An 18,941-nucleotide genomic window follows, 5' to 3' on the forward strand; every position below is an offset into this window, starting at 1 on the left:
GGAAAAAGGGACACTTTCAACTTAGTTTTAGGAATCCAGCATAATACTGATATCACATGCCACTCTTGATATTGTAAGAAAATAATAGTTCAACATCCAAAGTTAACACAGTAGCAAATATCCTAAACCAAATATTAGATATTTAAATCTAGCAGTATATAAAAAGAATAATAAATTATGGCCAAATGAGGTTTATACAAGGAATACAAGAAGGATTTACTACTTGGAAATAAATCAACATAATCAATAATATTAACAGAGTGAATGAGAAAAACATATAATCATTTCAATGAATATTGAGACAGCAATGAATAAAATTGAATTCCTTTTCATAATAAAACATCTCAGCAAACAATAGTGGAAGTAAACTCTCTCAATCTAATAAGGAGGATTTATGAGAAACCTACAGTTAGTGTCATTCTTAATTGTGAAATGCTGCATGGTTTTCAACTGATATCAAAAACCAAAAAGACAAAGGTAGCCATTCTCCATTGTTATTTAGCATTGTATAGGAGTTCTGAACCAGTGCAATAAGGTAAGAGGGATTGGGAAGGAAAAAGTACAACTGTCTTAACAGTTTGCATTAACATATTCATAGAAAATACAAAAAAATGAAAAATTACTAGAACTATCGAATTAAGTTATCAAGTTGAGAATATGTCAATATTGCAACATTTATTGTTGGCCCATATATTAATTAGAAACTATTGGTAAATAAAATTTAAAATACAACGTTTACACACACATACACACACACACACACTTCCAAGCTCTGTCTGCTGGGAAGCCTAGATGCAATGAAACCTCTGTAGCAATGAACACATCCGGTGATCAGATTTGGGTTTCTAGTACCATTCTCCAATTAAAAAAAAAAAAGAAACAGAATTCTTGGAGAAATGACTGATCTACGTCTGGGGCAGGACAAATACAAGATGAGTCTGGAACATCTTATATTTACAGAACACACGGAAGTGCTCAAACGCCAAAGTGGTAGGAAAGTGTCAGAGATACAGAGGCTAAGTGAATAAACTCCCAGTGTTCAAACTGGAACAATTTGAGCAACAAATTAAATAACAAACTTAGAATTTTAACTCAAAACATAAAATAAATGTGCAAGAGTCTATATTGATATGAATAAATTATTGTATAAATAAATAAGGGGGAAGGAATAAATCTCTATCAAAGAATCTCAAATAATATGCAGAAATGGTTCCCTCAAGGAGGTGGAACATAATCTCTTTATCCCCTTAAGTTGGGCTACATACACTGACTTACTTTCGAAGAGTGCTGATACACTCTTTGCCCCTTCCAAATCTCGTGTTGAAATTTGATCCCCATTGTTGCAGGTGGGGCCTGGTGGGAGATGTTTGGGTCATGGGAGTGGATCCCTCATGAATGGCTTTGTGCTGTCCCCATGGTAACCAGTGAGTTGTCACTATATAAGTTCCCTCAAGAACTGCTTGTTAAAAAGAGTCTGGCACCTTTCCCTCTCTCTCTTTCCTGCACTCTTATCCTGTAATCTCCTAATGCTGGCTCCTGTTCCTCTCCTACTTCTGCCATGAGTGGAAGTAGATGCTGGTGACATGCTTCTTGAACAGCCTACACAACGATGGGCCAAAAAGCCTTTTTTCTTTGTAAATTACCCAGCCTCAGGTATTCCTTTATAGCAATGCAAAACAGACTTTGACAAGAATAGCACAGTGAAGGTTAAAAAAAAGGAGTTACTTTACAGTGGAAAAATCAGACAGATACCACCTCAGGCCTATAATCAAGCTTAACATATTAAATAATAAGTCATATTGATAGTACATACTCTTGATAAAAAGTAATGAGAGTGGCACTTTACTTCTGTGGTCTTCCTTCCAAAAATCTCATAATCCAATCTACTCAAAAGAAAAATATGTATGAACCCAATTGAGAGACATTCTACAAAATACTTGACCAATACCAGTTGAGGTTATAAAAAATAATGTAAAAAATTTTCACAATCTAGAGCATCCTACGGAAACATGGCAACTAAATATAATGTAGTATCCTGGATAGGATAATGGGACAGAAAAATAATGTTAGTAAAAAACTAAAGAAATCCAAAAAGCACAGACCTTAGTTAGTAATAATGCAACAATATTTGTTCACAAATGTTAACAAATATATCATACTAACTAATGTAACATGGTAATAATAGAGGAAACTGGGTATGAGATCTAGGAAAATTCTCTGTACTGCCTTTGCAAATTTCTTGTAGACCTAAACTATTCTAAAATAAAAAGATTATTTTAAAAATATAACATTTACAAGCATGCATCAATACTTAGGAATAAACTAAGAGATATGACAATCCCTGGAAAACATAGTTCTGAGTAACTGGAGAAGACAAATAAATTGATATACTATGTTCATGGATTAGAGCACTTAATACCTATTTTATGTTTGTTTTGTATTTAATGCTTTTCATATTCTACAGAAAGTATGGTAGAGAGAACTTTGAATTTTGATAAAGGATATTTATACAAAACTCAGCAAACACCATATTTATTTTGGAAACATTAGAAATATTCTCTTTAAAGCCAGGAACAAATCAATTTCATTTAACATTGCTTTTGTTAAAACATCAAGACAAGAAAAAGTTGCAGATTGTATAAGTACTGACAGGAAGAAATTAACATGTTACTATTCTTAGGTGGTATAATTATATGAAGAAATTATAAAGCATGAGGCCTAAAATGAGAGTATTTTGGGCAATGTAAAAAATGATCATGTTCTTATGTATCGACAATGAAGTGTTTAAAAATAAGTGAAAGGTTATAATTTTTAAAGTCTATTTTAATAATGAAGTATAAATAATTAAATCTAAAAGATATTCAAGAAATTTATGAGACATGTGCATTTGTTAAATGATAATAATATTTAAATAAAGAGCGTGATGCATTGTATTCATGGATAGAAAGATCCAATATTTTGAGATGACAATTTCTCCAATGCTCATCTTTATATTAAACTCAAGTTTATTTTGTGGAATTTGACAAGATAATTCTAAACTTTATGAAAAGCCAATCTCCCAAGAACACTAATTAATACTTTAAACAGAATTTTTAAACTGTGTGTTTGGTAAGTTGTCCTATTAAATATCAAGTCTAATATAAACTGTATTAAACAAGACAAAGTGATATCAGTGCAGGCATAGACAAATAGATCATTAGCACAGAACTTGAAACTGACTCATTAAATTTAATTACAAATTATTGAAAGTAATTATTCAATTGTGAAATAGAAATAAATGCCTATGTTACATATTACATATATGTATACATATGCAATTGTACAAAACGCCAAGAGGACTAAAATCTAAACAAGAAAGCAAAACTCTTTTATCAGAGAGTATAAGAAAATATCTTTATGCACTTGGGTGAGAAGAATTTCTTATGGCAAAGAAGCATAGACTTTTAAGTAAAACAAGGTTACATTTTGTGAATTAAAATTATTTACACATCAAAAAGAATACCTTGAAGAGTAGAATAAATGTTTAAAACGCATACAGCTGACAAAGTATTCATCTTCAGAATATTGCATGTGTGTGTATGTTAATTGTGTGTGTATAATATAAACAAGCAACCTTAAATGGAGAAAATATATTAAGAAGCATTTTGCATAAAGAACATCTGAATCATTTATTAAAATGCTTAACCTTACTGTTTATCAGGGAAGTACATGATAAGCAGCAATTAAATCCAACTTTACAACCATTACGGAAGTTAAAAAATTGAAAGTGGGTAAATACGAAGTGTTGGAGAACATGTAAAACAATCAGAAATCTCACAATATTGCTAACAGGTGCTTCAAACAGAATGACCACCTTGGAGAGCAATTTAGTAATTTGAATGGGGAGCAATTTAGTAATTACCAAGTAATCTCACCCCTAGGTATATACTCGGTAGAATAGCTTGCATACACACACACACACACACACACACACACATATATATACACACACACACACATACATATAACATTAGAAGGTAATATGCAATGATTTTTCTTCTTTTTTTGAGATGGAGTCTGGCTCTGTTGACCAGGCTGGAGTGCAGTGGCACTGTCTCAGCTCACTGCAAATTCCACCTCCTATGTTCAAGCGATTCCCCTGCCTCAGCCTCCCGAATAGCTGGAATTACAGGCGTCTGCCACCCTGCTGGCTAATTCTTGTTTCTTTTTTAGTAGAGATGGGGTTTCACCGTGCTGGCCAGGCTGGTCTCAAACTCCTGACCTCAGGTGATCCACCCTATGCAATGATTTTCAATGCAGAGATGATTTGTAGTATTGAAACCACTAGAAACAACCTACATGTCTAGCAAAAGTAGAATGGATAAATATATTAAGAAATACTGAAATGAAAATGAAAAAAATACCTTGTCTACATATACAAGCATGGAGTATCTCAAAAAAACATAAATTTATACCTGAAAAATGAAGCCAAACTAAGTTACATGTGGATACTTCAATATGGTCATTTTGATTATATTTTCATACGTATAGAATGAACATTTATATCTTAATATCAAACTCAGGAATAAAGCTTACTTTAAGAAAGGAAGTTTCATGTATTTGTACTGTTTAATCTCTTAAGACGGTGGTAGTTTTTTTAGTGTTACTTATAATCCATGCATCTTGGTATGCCTGTAACTTTTTTTTAATAAAAAAATACTTTAAAAAGAATGTCTAGTAGTTTAAAGATTCCATTAACATATATATAGATATATATATAGAGAGATAATATCAATTTTTATGCTGTGTTGGCTTAGGTATCTCTCGAGAATCTAATGACTCAATAATTCAAAGTAGCATTTATATATATGTGCTTATTGTTGCAAGTAAAATGTGAGCCTATTATTTGTATGGAAAATTGAAAAACTGTACGTTTGGACAATTCTGTGAGATCACACTGGACCCTCAGATCCTCCCTTCCAACGTGCCATGCATCTATGTACACCGACACCTGAAAAACTATTAACCCGAAATGTCTCATCTTTTTTGTTCTCAATTTATGAAAATGGTTTATTATGGGCACTGGTGAAAAGTAATGGTTCAATGTATAAATATTGATTTAAATCACATAGCAGCGCAATTCTTTTTCTAACATATGTGTAACAAGATGGAGAGTCATCTGTTTTTTGAAGGTAGGCAGATAAAACCAATATGTTCATTTAAAAATACTGTACTATTATATATACATGCCCAAACTTATTTGGAGACTGGGAGGGGTAGGATTTAAAAGGGATATAAGTACCGCACGCTAACCGATTGCGCCACTGGAGCTGTCCCTCTTTGCAGATGACATGATTGTATATTTAGAAAATCCCATTGTCTCAGCCCAAAATCTCCTTAAGCTGATAAGCAACTTCAGCAAAGTCTCAGGATACAAAATTAATGTGCAAAAATCACAAGCATTCTTATACACCAGTAACAGACAGAGAGCCAAATCATGAATGAACTTCCATTCACAATTGCTTCAAAGAGAATAAAATACCTAGGAATCCAACTTACAAGGGATGTAAAGGACCTCTTCAAGGAGAACTACAAACCACTGCTCAGTGAAATCAAAGAGGACACAAACAAATGGAAGAACATACCATGCTCATGGATAGGAAGTATCAATATCGTGAAAATGGCCATACTGCCCAAGGTTATTTATAGATTCAATGCCATCCCCATCAAGCTACCAATGAGTTTCTTCACAGAATTGGAAAAAACTGCTTTAAAGTTCATATGGAACCAAAAAAGAGCCCGCATCTCCAAGACAATCCTAAGTCAAAAGAACAAAGCTGGAGGCATCACGCTACCTGACTTCAAACTCTACTACAAGGCTACAATAACCAAAACAGCATGGTACTGGTACCAAAACAGAGATATAGACCAATGGAACAGAACAGAGTCCTCAAAAATAATACCACACATCTACAGCCATCTGATCTTTGACAAACCTGAGAAAAAGAAGAAATGGGGAAAGGATTCCCTATTTAATAAATGGTGCTGGGAAAATTGGCTAGCCATAAGTAGAAAGCTGAAACTAGATCCTTTCCTTACTCCTTATACGAAAATTAATTCAAGATGGATTAGAGACTTAAATGTTAGACCTAATACCATAAAAACCCCAGAGGAAAACCTAGGTAGTACCATTCAGAACATAGGCATGGGCAAAGACTTCATGTCTAAAACACCAAAAGCAACGGCAGCAAACGCAAAATTGACAAATGGGATCTCATTAAACTAAAGAGCTTCTGCACAGCAAAAGAAACTACCATCAGAGTGAACAGGCAACCTACAGAATGGGAGAAAATTTTTGCAATCTACTCATCTGACAAAGGGCTAATATCCAGAACCTACAAAGAACTCAAACAAATTTACAAGAAAAAAACAAACAGCCCCATCAAAAAGTGGGCAAAGGATATGAACAGACATTTCTCAAAAGAAGACATTCATACAGCCAACAGACACATGAAAAAATGCTCATCATCACTGGCCATCAGAGAAATGCAAACCAAAACCACAATGAGATACCATCTCACACCAGTTAGAATGGCGATCATTAAAAAGTTAGGAAACAACAGGTGCTGGAGAGGATGTGGAGAAATAGGAACACTTTTACACTGTTGGTGGGATTGTAAACTAGTTCAACCATTATGGAAAACAGTATGGCGATTCCTCAAAGATCTAGAACTAGATGTACCATATGACCCAGCCATCCCATTACTGGGTATATACCCAAAGGATTATAAATCATGCTGCTATAAAGACACATGCACACGTATGTTTATTGCGGCACTATTCACAATAGCAAAGACTTGGAATCAACCCAAATGTCCATCAGTGACAGACTGGATTAAGAAAGTGTGGCACATATACACCATGGAATACTATGCAGCCATAAAAAAGGATGAGTTTGTGTCCTTTGTAGGGACATGGATGCAGCTGGAAACCATCATTCTTAGCAAACTATCACAAGAACAGAAAACCAAACACCGCATGTTCTCACTCATAGGTGGGAACTGAACAATGAGATCACTTGGACTCGGGAAGGGGAACATCACACACTGGGGCCTATCATGGGGAGGGGGGAGGGGGGAGGGGGAAGGGGAGAGGGATTGCATTGGGAGTTATACCTGATGTAAATGACGAGTTGATGGGTGCTGACGAGTTGATGGGTGCAGCACAGCAACATGGCGCAAGTATACATATGTAACAAACCTGCACGTTATGCACATGTACCCTAGAACTTAAAGTATAATAATAATAATAATAATAATACATAAAAATAAAATAAAATAAAATAAAATAAAATAAAATAAAAGGGATATAAGCAGGCTCTGGGATGCTACTTTTGACTTGAGTGTGGTTACATGAATGTGTGCACTTTGTATTAATTCATTGTACTTCACTCCTATAATTTGTGCACTTTTTTGCATATGTATTGAACAAAAAGCTAGGAAAAGGAGGCTCATTATTTTATCTTTATAATGGAAAAAAGTTTATGATTCACTAATAAGTAAAAAAAGAGATTTGTCAGAATAAAAATGATTATATCATCCTTTGTGCATAGCAAAATGTTTGGTTCATTATATGCTCTCACAAAAAGATTCATTGAATGAATGAATGCATAAACCATGTAAAAATATGTGCAGTCAAAACATTTAGAAGTAAATATAAATGCAGCTAACTACTAACAGTGCTGGGTTTGTGTGGGGGCATTATGGGTGATTGTTTTCTCTCTTTTTCAAATAAGTAATGGACTTTTAATGTCATCGTGGGTTTAGCCAGTCCCATAAGGTGCCTCTATGATGGGCATTTCTCACTTGCTTCTGTCATAGTTATAGTTATGCTTCGCAGTGTGTATGTATATATATATATAAATGTTTCTATTTTGGAGTTTTTCTAAAAGTTTTCAGTTAGCTGAGAACATTTGGGCTACCTATAGCCAGCCCCAATCCCCAGACCACAACAAATGGAATTCCCTTTTACTTACATCATGGAAGCTTCTTATCATCTCAGTGATTTTTTTCTTCAAGATTATTCATTTTTGGTCCTTATAACTAGGTATTTTAAGTACTAGAAGGCACAGGGTTAGAGAAATCACATATTCATGCTCTAGACATTCATAGTCCTGCAGACTGTTTCTGGTGAAGAATAAAAGCTTTCATATAAAGCTTTTTGTCTAACTTCTAACGTTCTCACCTGCGATCACTGAATAGATACGCTCTGTGTGACACATTTGGTGTGTTAAATTTTAAATTTGTGAAGGTTTTTGTTTACTTTTAAATAATCTTTTGAATTAAGATACAACAGCCATTCATAACATACACAAGTCTGCAGTGTCCATTCAATAATTCTGACATATGTATAGACCTGTGTTACTACTACCCAGATCAAAATATAGAACAATTTTGGTACCCAGAAGGTTCCGTAGTACCTCCTCACCATCCGTTACCAGCCAACTCCCACCCCCAACCAAAGATAATGTTTTAGAATTCCGAAGTCTTTTATCAACAGAATTGATTATTTCATGTTATCGAACTTCATATAAATGAAAGTAAACACATATTCTATTGTGTCTGTTTTCTTTAGCTCATATTCTAACACATGTTCTATTGTGTCTATTTTCTTTAGCTCATAATTATATTTATGAGAAATATCCATGTTGTTGCTATGTAATATTCCATTGCCTGAATTGTGAAAGTTGATGATATGACTTCGGGTTATTACAGTCATACCCAACTAGATGGGAGTTAAGGACCATGGGGAAAAAGCACTCAGTTCACAAAGCTCCTGCTCCAGGAACTGTCTGGCAAGCCCAGCTGCAAGTAACTTGCTATAATCTTAAAACCCATTTTACCTAGTAATTGCTGAAACTACCTTCCATGACTCTAAGATTAGTTTTACCTTCCATGCCTCTAAGATTAGTTTTACCTTCCATGCCTCTAAGATTAGTTTTACCTTCCACCAAGATTAGTTTTACCTACCACCGTCACTCTACAATTACAGCTTGCCAGAGCTGGAAATACTTCTCCAGGCCAATGAACTTTCTTTCAAAACATTTTACAAAACGTTTCTCTTAACCAATAAAACCCCAATCTTTTCTTTTGTTCTGTGGACACGCTGAAGACCGGCCAGGTCTGTGTGTATGCTCCAAATTACAAGTTGGTTTTTGTGTATATTTCCAAAGAAAACTTTTGCTTAAGAGTTTTCCTTGCATTTGCATTTCTTTGCGTTGTTAAGCCCAACTTAACAAATGCTTTCATCCTGGCACATAAGCCTTATCCACAGCTCAACATAGGTTTGCAGGAGCACACTTCGTATGAGAGCCACTTAATGTGGAGATCTTAAGCTTCCCCTCATTGAAATAGTCATGTGCTCCTTTTGTCACCATAGTTTAAAAGGCAGGACAAAGGTGCCTCTCTCACCAAGACCATGTTCCCAAACAGCAGTGATGATAAACTAGTTTTATTTTTAATTTAATATCTTTGAGAACTGGAGTTTCCATTAGCTGTTAAGTCATTATCTGTTTAAGAAGAATGTGAACTTGAAATATTTGAGGCTGAACAAGTCCTTAAAGAATCTCATTATATGACTCAAATATGAGGGAAATAGAGAAATTAAAATTCTCATAATATTTATAGAAAAAAATGTGGTGACTATGTGTAAAATAGTGAAACTGTACTCAGGTGAGAATGGATGGCACTACGTGAAATTAATCAGATTAACAATATTGGCTAAGGAATTTAACAGCTAAAAAGAAATTTGAGTTTATATTGTTAAAAAACTGCACATGCATTTTTTTAAATTTGTGCAAGAAAAGTATGAAAAATACATTGCTTGAATTAACTTAGTTAACAAAAAGTGGCCTAAAAAGTAGAATATCTACTAGAGAAATTTTCCCAAGAATTTAACAATAACCTGAAATGGGAGAGCTGTATTTGAAAGTGAAACATACCAGTTATAGACTAGACCAGCAGAGGGCGCTCAATATATTTAGCCAGTAAAGACATTGAAGGCTTAGTCTTGTTAAGCAGACACATATGGATGAGGATACTTATGTAGTTTTATTTTAAATATGAATTCTCAGACATAAATATATTCATTAATGATTACAGATAATTTGAGATTCCATCCTCTCAATTTTAATTGACTGCCTTAGTTGAATTCAATTATTCGTATTATAAGAACAGAAGTCAGCCTGTGCCACAGAGTGAGACTCCGTCTCAAAAAAAAAAGAACAGAAGTAAACTATACTCAGTGTAAGAAGTGTGAATAAATTTAAAAAATACATTAGCACATATATTAGCATTTGTACTGAATTTTAAAAAAAGACACCAATAGAATAATGAGATAAAGTTTTGTTGTAGAGTCGTGATAGTGGACCGTGTGAATAAAATACAACAACTTAACCAAGTGGGAGCAAAACATTTTATGATTCTTATGATAAAAATATACAAACAAGTTCTAATTTTCTTTGTGCCTATATAGATGAACATCAAAATCACAGCTATTCTAGATGATACCATTAAAAAGTAATAAATATTGAATCTGATCATTTTAATGGAAATAATATATGTTTAGAAATTAGGAAGAATAAAAAGAAAAATACCAAGGTGGACATGATTAGGTTTGTAATACTTAACTTCTGGGATATTTGAACAATGTTCATTGACACTGTTTTAGACTGTGAAGAGGTGAGTGATAGATGCTTAAAGTGATTTCAGAAGGAATACATAATGATGGAGTACGTAGGTGAGAAAAGGCCTGCACGCTGAAGGAGGGAAATAAAACTGTTATCGTGAGAGTGTGTTTGCAATATTCTGCAAGCTTTTTGTAGAATGCTATTCTGTAAAGTCTGGCTAAAATTATTAAGGTAAGAAATTTAACTGTTGTAGGCATCTTATAGATTGTGTTATAACCGTTCTAGTGGTAGACTGATGAATTATGTCATAAAAAAGGCACTTTCAGAAAACTGACAATCTTTAAGTCTTAATGGGAAGGAAATCCACCTATGCCCTCTGCTTTTTCCAAGTCTCTTCCTTCCCTACCCCATAAAGATGGGTAAGACTTTAAATCTGTCCAACTATTGCTGTGGGAAGTAGTTCATGGAAGCAATCATGGAAAAGAAAAATATAGAGAAGTATATTTCCAGGTTTTTAGGATTATACATGTATAGAAACAAAATGAGAAAATCATCAGGTCTAGAAATACAATTCGAGAAGCCTAAATAGAACAAAACCAATAGTGATTCTTTCATCTGTGGATTATATGGACTGAATATGTACAAATGTTGGATATAAATCAGGGCCAAATTTTCCACACGAATCTAGAATATATCAAAATCTAAAACAGGATTATAGCCACTGAGAGAGGAAATTGCACCAGAACCGCACTGTTTCTAACCAAATTACATGCATCTTCTCTGCATTTACACTCATATACACACATTCATGTTAACTTAGATTGTATCGTATTGAAGATAATTCTACATAGTTCGGTTCTTCTCCACAAATGCTTTATTGTAGTTAAGCTATACTAACTTTGAATAGAACCACAGAGATGCTGGTAAAAGACTTACATTGCATACATGAGGGAAACAGCTTTTAAAAAAAATGCCTGTATAAAGCCTCTTCCTGTTGAGATGGATTCCAACACACACTCACACACACCTCTACACACACTTACACCATCATATATGTAATAATTTGCATATTAGATTGTTTTTCCTTAGAAAATTTACTATCTGTTTACTATTCTAAGTAAAGTGAATGTAATTATCTAATATTGTTTTTTTAACTAATAAATCCCTGTGTTTTATATCATATTTTAGTTAATATTAACTTTGAGAAGTATTGCAAGCTATACTTACTAAATTTAAAAAGATAATTCTAGCTAATTTAAGAATCATCATCTACACAGTTTCAAAAAAAGTAAATTGGCTGCTAGACAATTTTATAGATGTTCAGTGGTTCATTTGTCTATTTCTGCATTTTATTACAGTTAAATTGCCCAATAAAAGCTAAAGGGCAAAGTCGAGATACCATGTGCTCTTTAGAAAAAGCTTTAAAATTTAAGACAGAAGAAATTTGGTCTGTAATGACAATTTTTCTGTTTTTCTGGCTTTAATAACTTGATTATATAAAATGTCTTCAAATACAGTTAATAAAATTTCTAAGTATAAAGTTTTGGCAAATACTGTATTCATTTGAAAAAGTAATCAAATTGAATATTTAAAATAACTTTAAAAAATGTGTAAGTGGGGTACAGAGTAACCATGTAAGTATTTACTATTCTGTTTACATCTGGATATTAAAGATTATTGGAAAAAATAATTGCTATGGTGACATTTTAGCTTTAATTTGAAGTTTAATATTAGATTGTCGAATTGAGAAAATCAGTGTTGTTTTTGCTTATATTTATATACTCTAATATACCATCTCTAACTGAAATGTTATTACCCGCAGGTGACTGTAATTTAATTATACTATTATTTTATCTTTTAAAATCTTGTTATATTAATTTGGGTTTTAAACTACATAAAATGTTGCCATTAAGGTAATTATAGATTACTCTAGCGTGAAACTTGTTGCAAAGTAAAATGCCTACCATGGTCGTCTCTGCGATAGAGCCAAAGCTGTTGATGAATATGTTGCATGTGACATTAACTGGAGGGCCTGAAAAAGAGAATAAAACATAAGGGCTGTTTAGAGACTTATCTAAAACATTTTCAAATAATTCCTTGCATTACATTATTAGTGTGTATATATATATATACACACACACACACATATATATACACACACATACACACACACACATACACACACACAAAGAGATGCTCACAATTGAAGCAATAATTCCACACAACTATATGTATTGAGAATCACAAGGTTCACAAGGAACACTGATGCTGATTATGTTTTTACTTCTCTTGGTCTTAGTTTTTAAAATCTAGATGTCTCTAATGGCTCTGTAAATGCCTGATGCAGTAAGTCCAATATCTAAGCTCCTTCGGGGATAGTGTCTATTGATCTTTTCCCCGCTGCATGGGCTATGCTTTTCTATTTCTTTGCATGTCTCATATTTTTTTTGTTGAAAATTGAATAGATAACATAATGTGGCAACTCTGGAAACCAGGTCTTCCCACCTCCAACCCACAGTTTGTGGTTGCTGGTTTTTCTTGCAGTTGTTGTTTCCTCTTTAGTGACTTACCTGGACCAATATGGTAAAGTTTTCATTTCCCTAGAGTACACAGCCACTGAAATCTCTGTTTAGTGAGTTTAGTGGTAAACTAATATTTGGTTAGAGATTTCTTTAAAGCCTTGAGCCAATAAATCTTCCACTCTTGCCAAGGGTCTTCCATGGGTTTGGGGACATGTCTTCAGTGCTCAGTTAGTTTACAACTCCACCTTACCCTTCACTTCCTGCTTGCACAGGACCTGAGGTCCACCAGAGGTGAGATACTGGGACTCTCTGAGGACTTCCCTGGGCATGCACAAAACCCTATATGCAAATGTAAACTCCAGATTGCAAAGATATGTTAGAGCTTTTCAGAACTGCCTAAGAACATCGAATTTTCCAGGTCCTTTATAATTTTTGTTTAGGCTCTTACTTGCCCCAACTAGTGTCACAGCCTTAGGCAGATACAATGTTAAACAATCTTCTGATTATTTTCCACAAATGCCCTAGAGATAGAAATTTTTCCCACCAACTGAGTTCTCAGTCATGTCAAATAATGGAAAGCCCTTTGAGCGAGGCTTTTCTGGGGAGCTACCAGACAGGCAGAATAGTGACAAAGCTCTGGGGATGGACTTTCTGAGGAACTCCAAACCTGGTTAGCCGGCTTCTGGTGGTTTTACAACTTCTACTGTTTAGAGGCGACTGGATTGCAAGGCTGCTGTGGAACTGGGAAGGTAGGCCAAATTAATATGCCTTCTGTTCTTACAGAAATTCATCAGTTTTTCTTGAATAAACACTCTTAAGGTTGTTGTAAGCTTTCAATCAATTTTAAGAGTTCTAACGGTTAATCTTGATAATTTTGCCAGTGGTTTCGTTGCTTTTTTGGAGAAGTGAACTTATTGAGTTTCTCATTCCTCCATTCTGGAAATTTCTTATTAATGCCGGATTTAGTATTCATCATAAATCCAAAGATTTTCATTTTCATAAGTCCCATTTATTCATTCCTTTACTAAATACCCAAAACCTTTGCACACAAAACTGAAGAAGACACAAAGAGATTATCATCTAGCAGAGAAGGAGGAGCAGAAATCGGTGAATTGTTGTAAGTTTCTTGCTTACAACATTAGCTGATTCATAGATATTTAACCCATAGTAACTCTGAGAGAAGGTAATATTCCATCATTTATGCTTTAGGGAATTAAAGCACAGTGAGCCTACATAAGATGCTCATATTTAGAATGTGAACCATTGCTCTGATTCTAAAAATCATTCTTTTCCCACCATGTTGTTTACATGACATTCAAAACATTTCATTATCTGGCCACAAACTTTGTTATTAGGCAGACACCTACATAAATAGAAACATAAAAATATTTTGGCTAGGGGCTAAAGTAGCTCTACCTGAGTTACACTTTACCTAAGTTAGTCAGGGAACACCACATACAGAAACTGATATCTAAGCCTAATTTCTTTCTTGTATTCAACCTGAGTATAATTTTTGAGTAAATTGATTTTACAAGGTTTGCTACAAAAATGCCTAGTATCCTCTTGCCTTATTTCTGTTTCTCTCTTTTCAGAGATAATTATTTCAATTCATTTAATCAATTCTTTGGATATTTACCTCAGTTTCTCTACATAATATGTTTTTTCTTTTAGTCACATCTTCTGATGCCCACAAAGAAGATGAAGATTTAGCCTTTTTACATACATCATCCCTATCTCTACTAATACAAGCCTTTGTTTCTATGTTCCCATTATCCAATATTTCTGTATGAAAAAAGGCTTGGTCTTTTTCATTAGCTCAATAATCACTTTTTATATTAATATGACAAGGTAGATATTTACCCAAGCCAAACAATAGAGTATATTATGCTTACTTTTTCCTTTCCTGCAGAAAATTTTCCTGAGATTGGCAATTGTTTCATGTATAATATTTCACATAGCTTTCTTCACTTGAATCGTTAACTTATCGACAAGCGCTGAAATGTCTAAATTTTGATTCAGTATGTACAGATCCATCAGTTGCTCTATGAACTTTACCTTCCTCTGGATTTACAGAGGAATGTAATGAGAATGTTTTGCTCTGGTTCAAAGCAATCGTTCTATGACCTCCCAATCATGCTAGGAATTACTTCCATAGCTTTCTGTTGTGGGATCCTCTTTCATGGTCCCACACTTCTTTCTTGGTTCATTTCTTCATTTTAGTGGAACATACGCTTCAGCAATATTTTGACAAAGGCTGCATAAGGTTATAAAGCTTTTGAGAGAGTCCCTGTCCATAAATGTCTGTTTTTGTTGTTGTTGTTGTTGTTTTGCATTCACACTTAATGTATAGCTAGTAGAAACTTTTAGGCTGGAAATGATTTTTTCTTATGAATTGTGAAGATAATTTTTCATTATTTTCTATTTTTCAGCATTGCCATTGAAAAGTCCAAAGCCATTTTGTAGATGACCTGTTTTTCTTTCTGAAAATAACTAGCATGTTTCATTTGTTCCAATATTTTTTTTAAAACTATTTCATTAGTTAGAATGGTCTAAAATATCATTTGAGGTTGCAATTTACATTTATTTGATTACTGGTTCATGATTTTCATCTTAATTTGCTTTTCAACCTGTTCTCTAGATGGCTATTTATCTTTCTGCATTAAGGTAGAGGAAAAATCAATAAAATTATTTAAAAATAAAGTCTAGGTTTCAAAGTCCTTTAAATTCTATGCTGCACATTGAAATCACCGGGGAATCTTTACAAAATATGCATACCCGATTCTCACCTACTTTGGTTGGTATGGCATGCAACCAAGGCATCAGTATTTTTTAAAGCTTCCTAGGTCATTATAATGTGCAAGAATGTTTGGAAATGACTGTCCTAAGGAATTACCGACTCGAAAATATCTGGGGCCACTATACTACAGGGCTAACAGAGATTTTCTTAGAAATAGAAATATACAGAGATAGGAGTCAGGGCTTGGGAGCATTGAAAATTCAAGGCTATTAATTTCAGTAGAAGAATTGCCTATTATAAATTTGGTGAACACTGTTAATAAAACAGAGTAGATGCTATGTACTTAGAAAGGGCCTAAAGTTTACTAAACATGGGAATGTCTAGAACATATAATTCAAACCGATATAGAAGTTAAATTGTTTTAAATATGAAGGATGAACATGTAATAATAAGAACCTAAGAAAAGGCCTGAATCCTAGAGGTGCTGTATTTTGTTACTAATGAGCATTTTAAAATATCTTCATTGCTTATTTCTAAGAGTTTACAAATTTCTAAAATTTGTAAGATGAGAGCAGTGTCTTATATGTCACTATATGAGAGAGGAATATACATAGTTTTCTCCATGATTAAAACAAAATTCCATCATAAAAAAGTATGAGGTTACAACTGTCAGAAGTTAATTTTTTCTTAGTGTGAGTCTAATATGAACTCTGAAAAGTATCTGTAGGCTAACTGGCATCCTTGAAAAGCTAAAACCAATCTTCCATATTTTCTAGGTTATTCTCTTGTTCCCCCAGATAATACTACAATCCTACTAATTTTTTTTTATTGGAATAGCAATATGAATGTGAGGAACATTATTTGGCTTGAGATAAATTCTGCCATGCTCTCTGGTAAAAGGAAAACATAAGAACATCAGAATTGGGTTAAATCACCGGCAAATAAAATGCTGATGGGTTACACCCGTTGGGTGCCATTGGGGAAACATGGCCCAGGGGGAACCTACTACTAGAACATGCTATCTCCATCAGATTGGGATCTTTGTGGCTGAAACAGAAATAAATAAAAGAGTGGGGAGATAATTTTTCTTATTTTAATTTAGAAAGGGAAAGAGTTTTTATTTGTTGGATTTTAATTTGCCACAGGCATTGAATAAAGGATGAGGTATGCTCTATAATATATTTTGTCTCGTTTTATAAATTTAATTAGTTTCTGTATGTTTATGGATAATAGTGGTGAAAGAGCAAACGGAGGCAAAAATTCAGCATAGGCTTCAAGGTTCTGAAGTTAGTGAAATGCGTTCTGATACATTTCAGTGTCCCCTGGGAGCAAGTGTTGTGTGGCACATCTAATGACTCCAGGAAGGTTCTGAAAGGAGCAGTGTTAGGTACAGTATTTGGAGGAGGAAACCTCTGATATTTTTGTTTTCTTTCTGAAATATGGTGCTGACATCCCTAGTTGACCAGAGGCTCAAATAGTAAGGCCGATGGATGAAATAAAGAAAATGACATGTTTCCACAGAAGAATAATGGTCAAAGAATTGACTAATTTAGGCTTTCACTAATAGTTGGGATCATAATGCCTCACTGTATTTGAAACAGGCTCCAGCCTCAGCCTCCATAACAGTCCTCCAAGAAGCAGCAGAAAGCTCTTCCTAAAGCTGAAAAGTCATCTGGTTTCAAAACCTAAATTTCATGTGCAAATAAAGTAGCTCACAATCGTCTCAGGCCTAAACTTTATTCTCCATATGGTTATAACATGTTCCTTGCGTGGATATTAGAACGTAAAAAAGTGTGATTTCATTCCCGTTTGACTATTTGCTTGTGTATATATTTTCTTCTTCAGCAGAAAGAAGGGTGAATGAATTTGGACATCACATCCTAACTCCAAATTCCAAAACTATGGTAGACACTTACTTAAAAGGCAGATAGATAGATGCACGTGAATAAATAAGAATAACTTAAAATTTTAAAATATTCAAATAAAAATCAGTTTGGAAATAAAAATGATTTCAGATCATGGAATGGAGTCTCTTCAATGTAATAACAAGGTTATTTGGGATTTACTTTAAGAAAGCTTTGGAGCCATAACAGATTCTTGACTTTGGAAGTGTAGGAACTAACATGACTCATGAATGTTCGCATGAATAGGCAAAAGCATAGAGACAGAAAAAACAGAAATTTATGATAATAGTCTGAGGTGGGGACAGAAGCGACTTGACCCCCTAGGACAGTGACAGTCCTTGGAGTTAGATTACAAAGAATGAAAAGGATACGGCATTATAATGTTTTAAAGGTACCACGTTCTACCCCTTGGGTTTCTGGTCCATGTGAGATTACTGCAGCAATCTTGGAGTAGTCTTTCTATTCTAGCTTTGACATAGACATTCAAAAATTGTGTAGAGAACGAGGCTCAGAGAAGATTATGAATCTTCTATTACCATTACAGAGAGCACCTGTTTAGCATTCTTGGCCGATCTGCTACTTCTCTGTGCCAATGCAAAAGCTGTTATATCTATCCAATACACTCCTATGTTAAGCAACAGAGCAAATAACTGCCATAGCATCCATATGGCCAATTGTGCTTTTAAATTGTTCACGACTTTAGGCATAGTCCTTAAAAACAAATGACAGTAGTTGCACATGTTTTCAGCAGTAAGTTTTCTTTTAGATGTTATTTTAAACAAATAGAAGGTGGCCCTTTAGTTTAAGACATGAAGTGATGGCAGAATAGCAAAGTACAATGCAAAATCTTGGCAATGATATTATTGTTATTCATATTGGGGAAAAATCGTTCACTAGGCAGATCTAGAGCAAGTAAGAAAACAAACAAACAACTCAGTTGTTCATAAAAATGATGAAAGAAATTTTCATGTAATGTTGTATTAAAGTTTTATCCTTTTTATAGATACAGAATGCAATTAAAAGATTAAATTTCAAAATAATTCTAATTAGAGACTCGTTTTATTTTAGATAAATGCACACACATGTCACAAGGAGAGATGTTATTTTGTTTT

The 18,941-nt window shown here is 34.0% G+C and overlaps 1 protein-coding gene across 1 annotated transcript in view; it reads right to left on the reverse strand.

Annotated features, from left to right (window-relative positions):
• GLRA3 (glycine receptor alpha 3) overlaps nucleotides 1–18,941 on the reverse strand; it is a 173,897-nt gene that overhangs the window by 105,864 nt on the left and 49,092 nt on the right. The window contains exon 3 of the mRNA XM_015139540.3: nucleotides 12,631–12,698. Coding sequence (XP_014995026.1) covers nucleotides 12,631–12,698 — 68 coding nt within the window. The remainder of the gene's footprint in view (nucleotides 1–12,630; nucleotides 12,699–18,941) is intronic.

This window comes from Macaca mulatta, chromosome 5, assembly GCF_049350105.2.
Source record: "Macaca mulatta isolate MMU2019108-1 chromosome 5, T2T-MMU8v2.0, whole genome shotgun sequence".
In the NCBI taxonomy this organism is placed as follows: Eukaryota; Metazoa; Chordata; class Mammalia; order Primates; family Cercopithecidae; genus Macaca; species Macaca mulatta.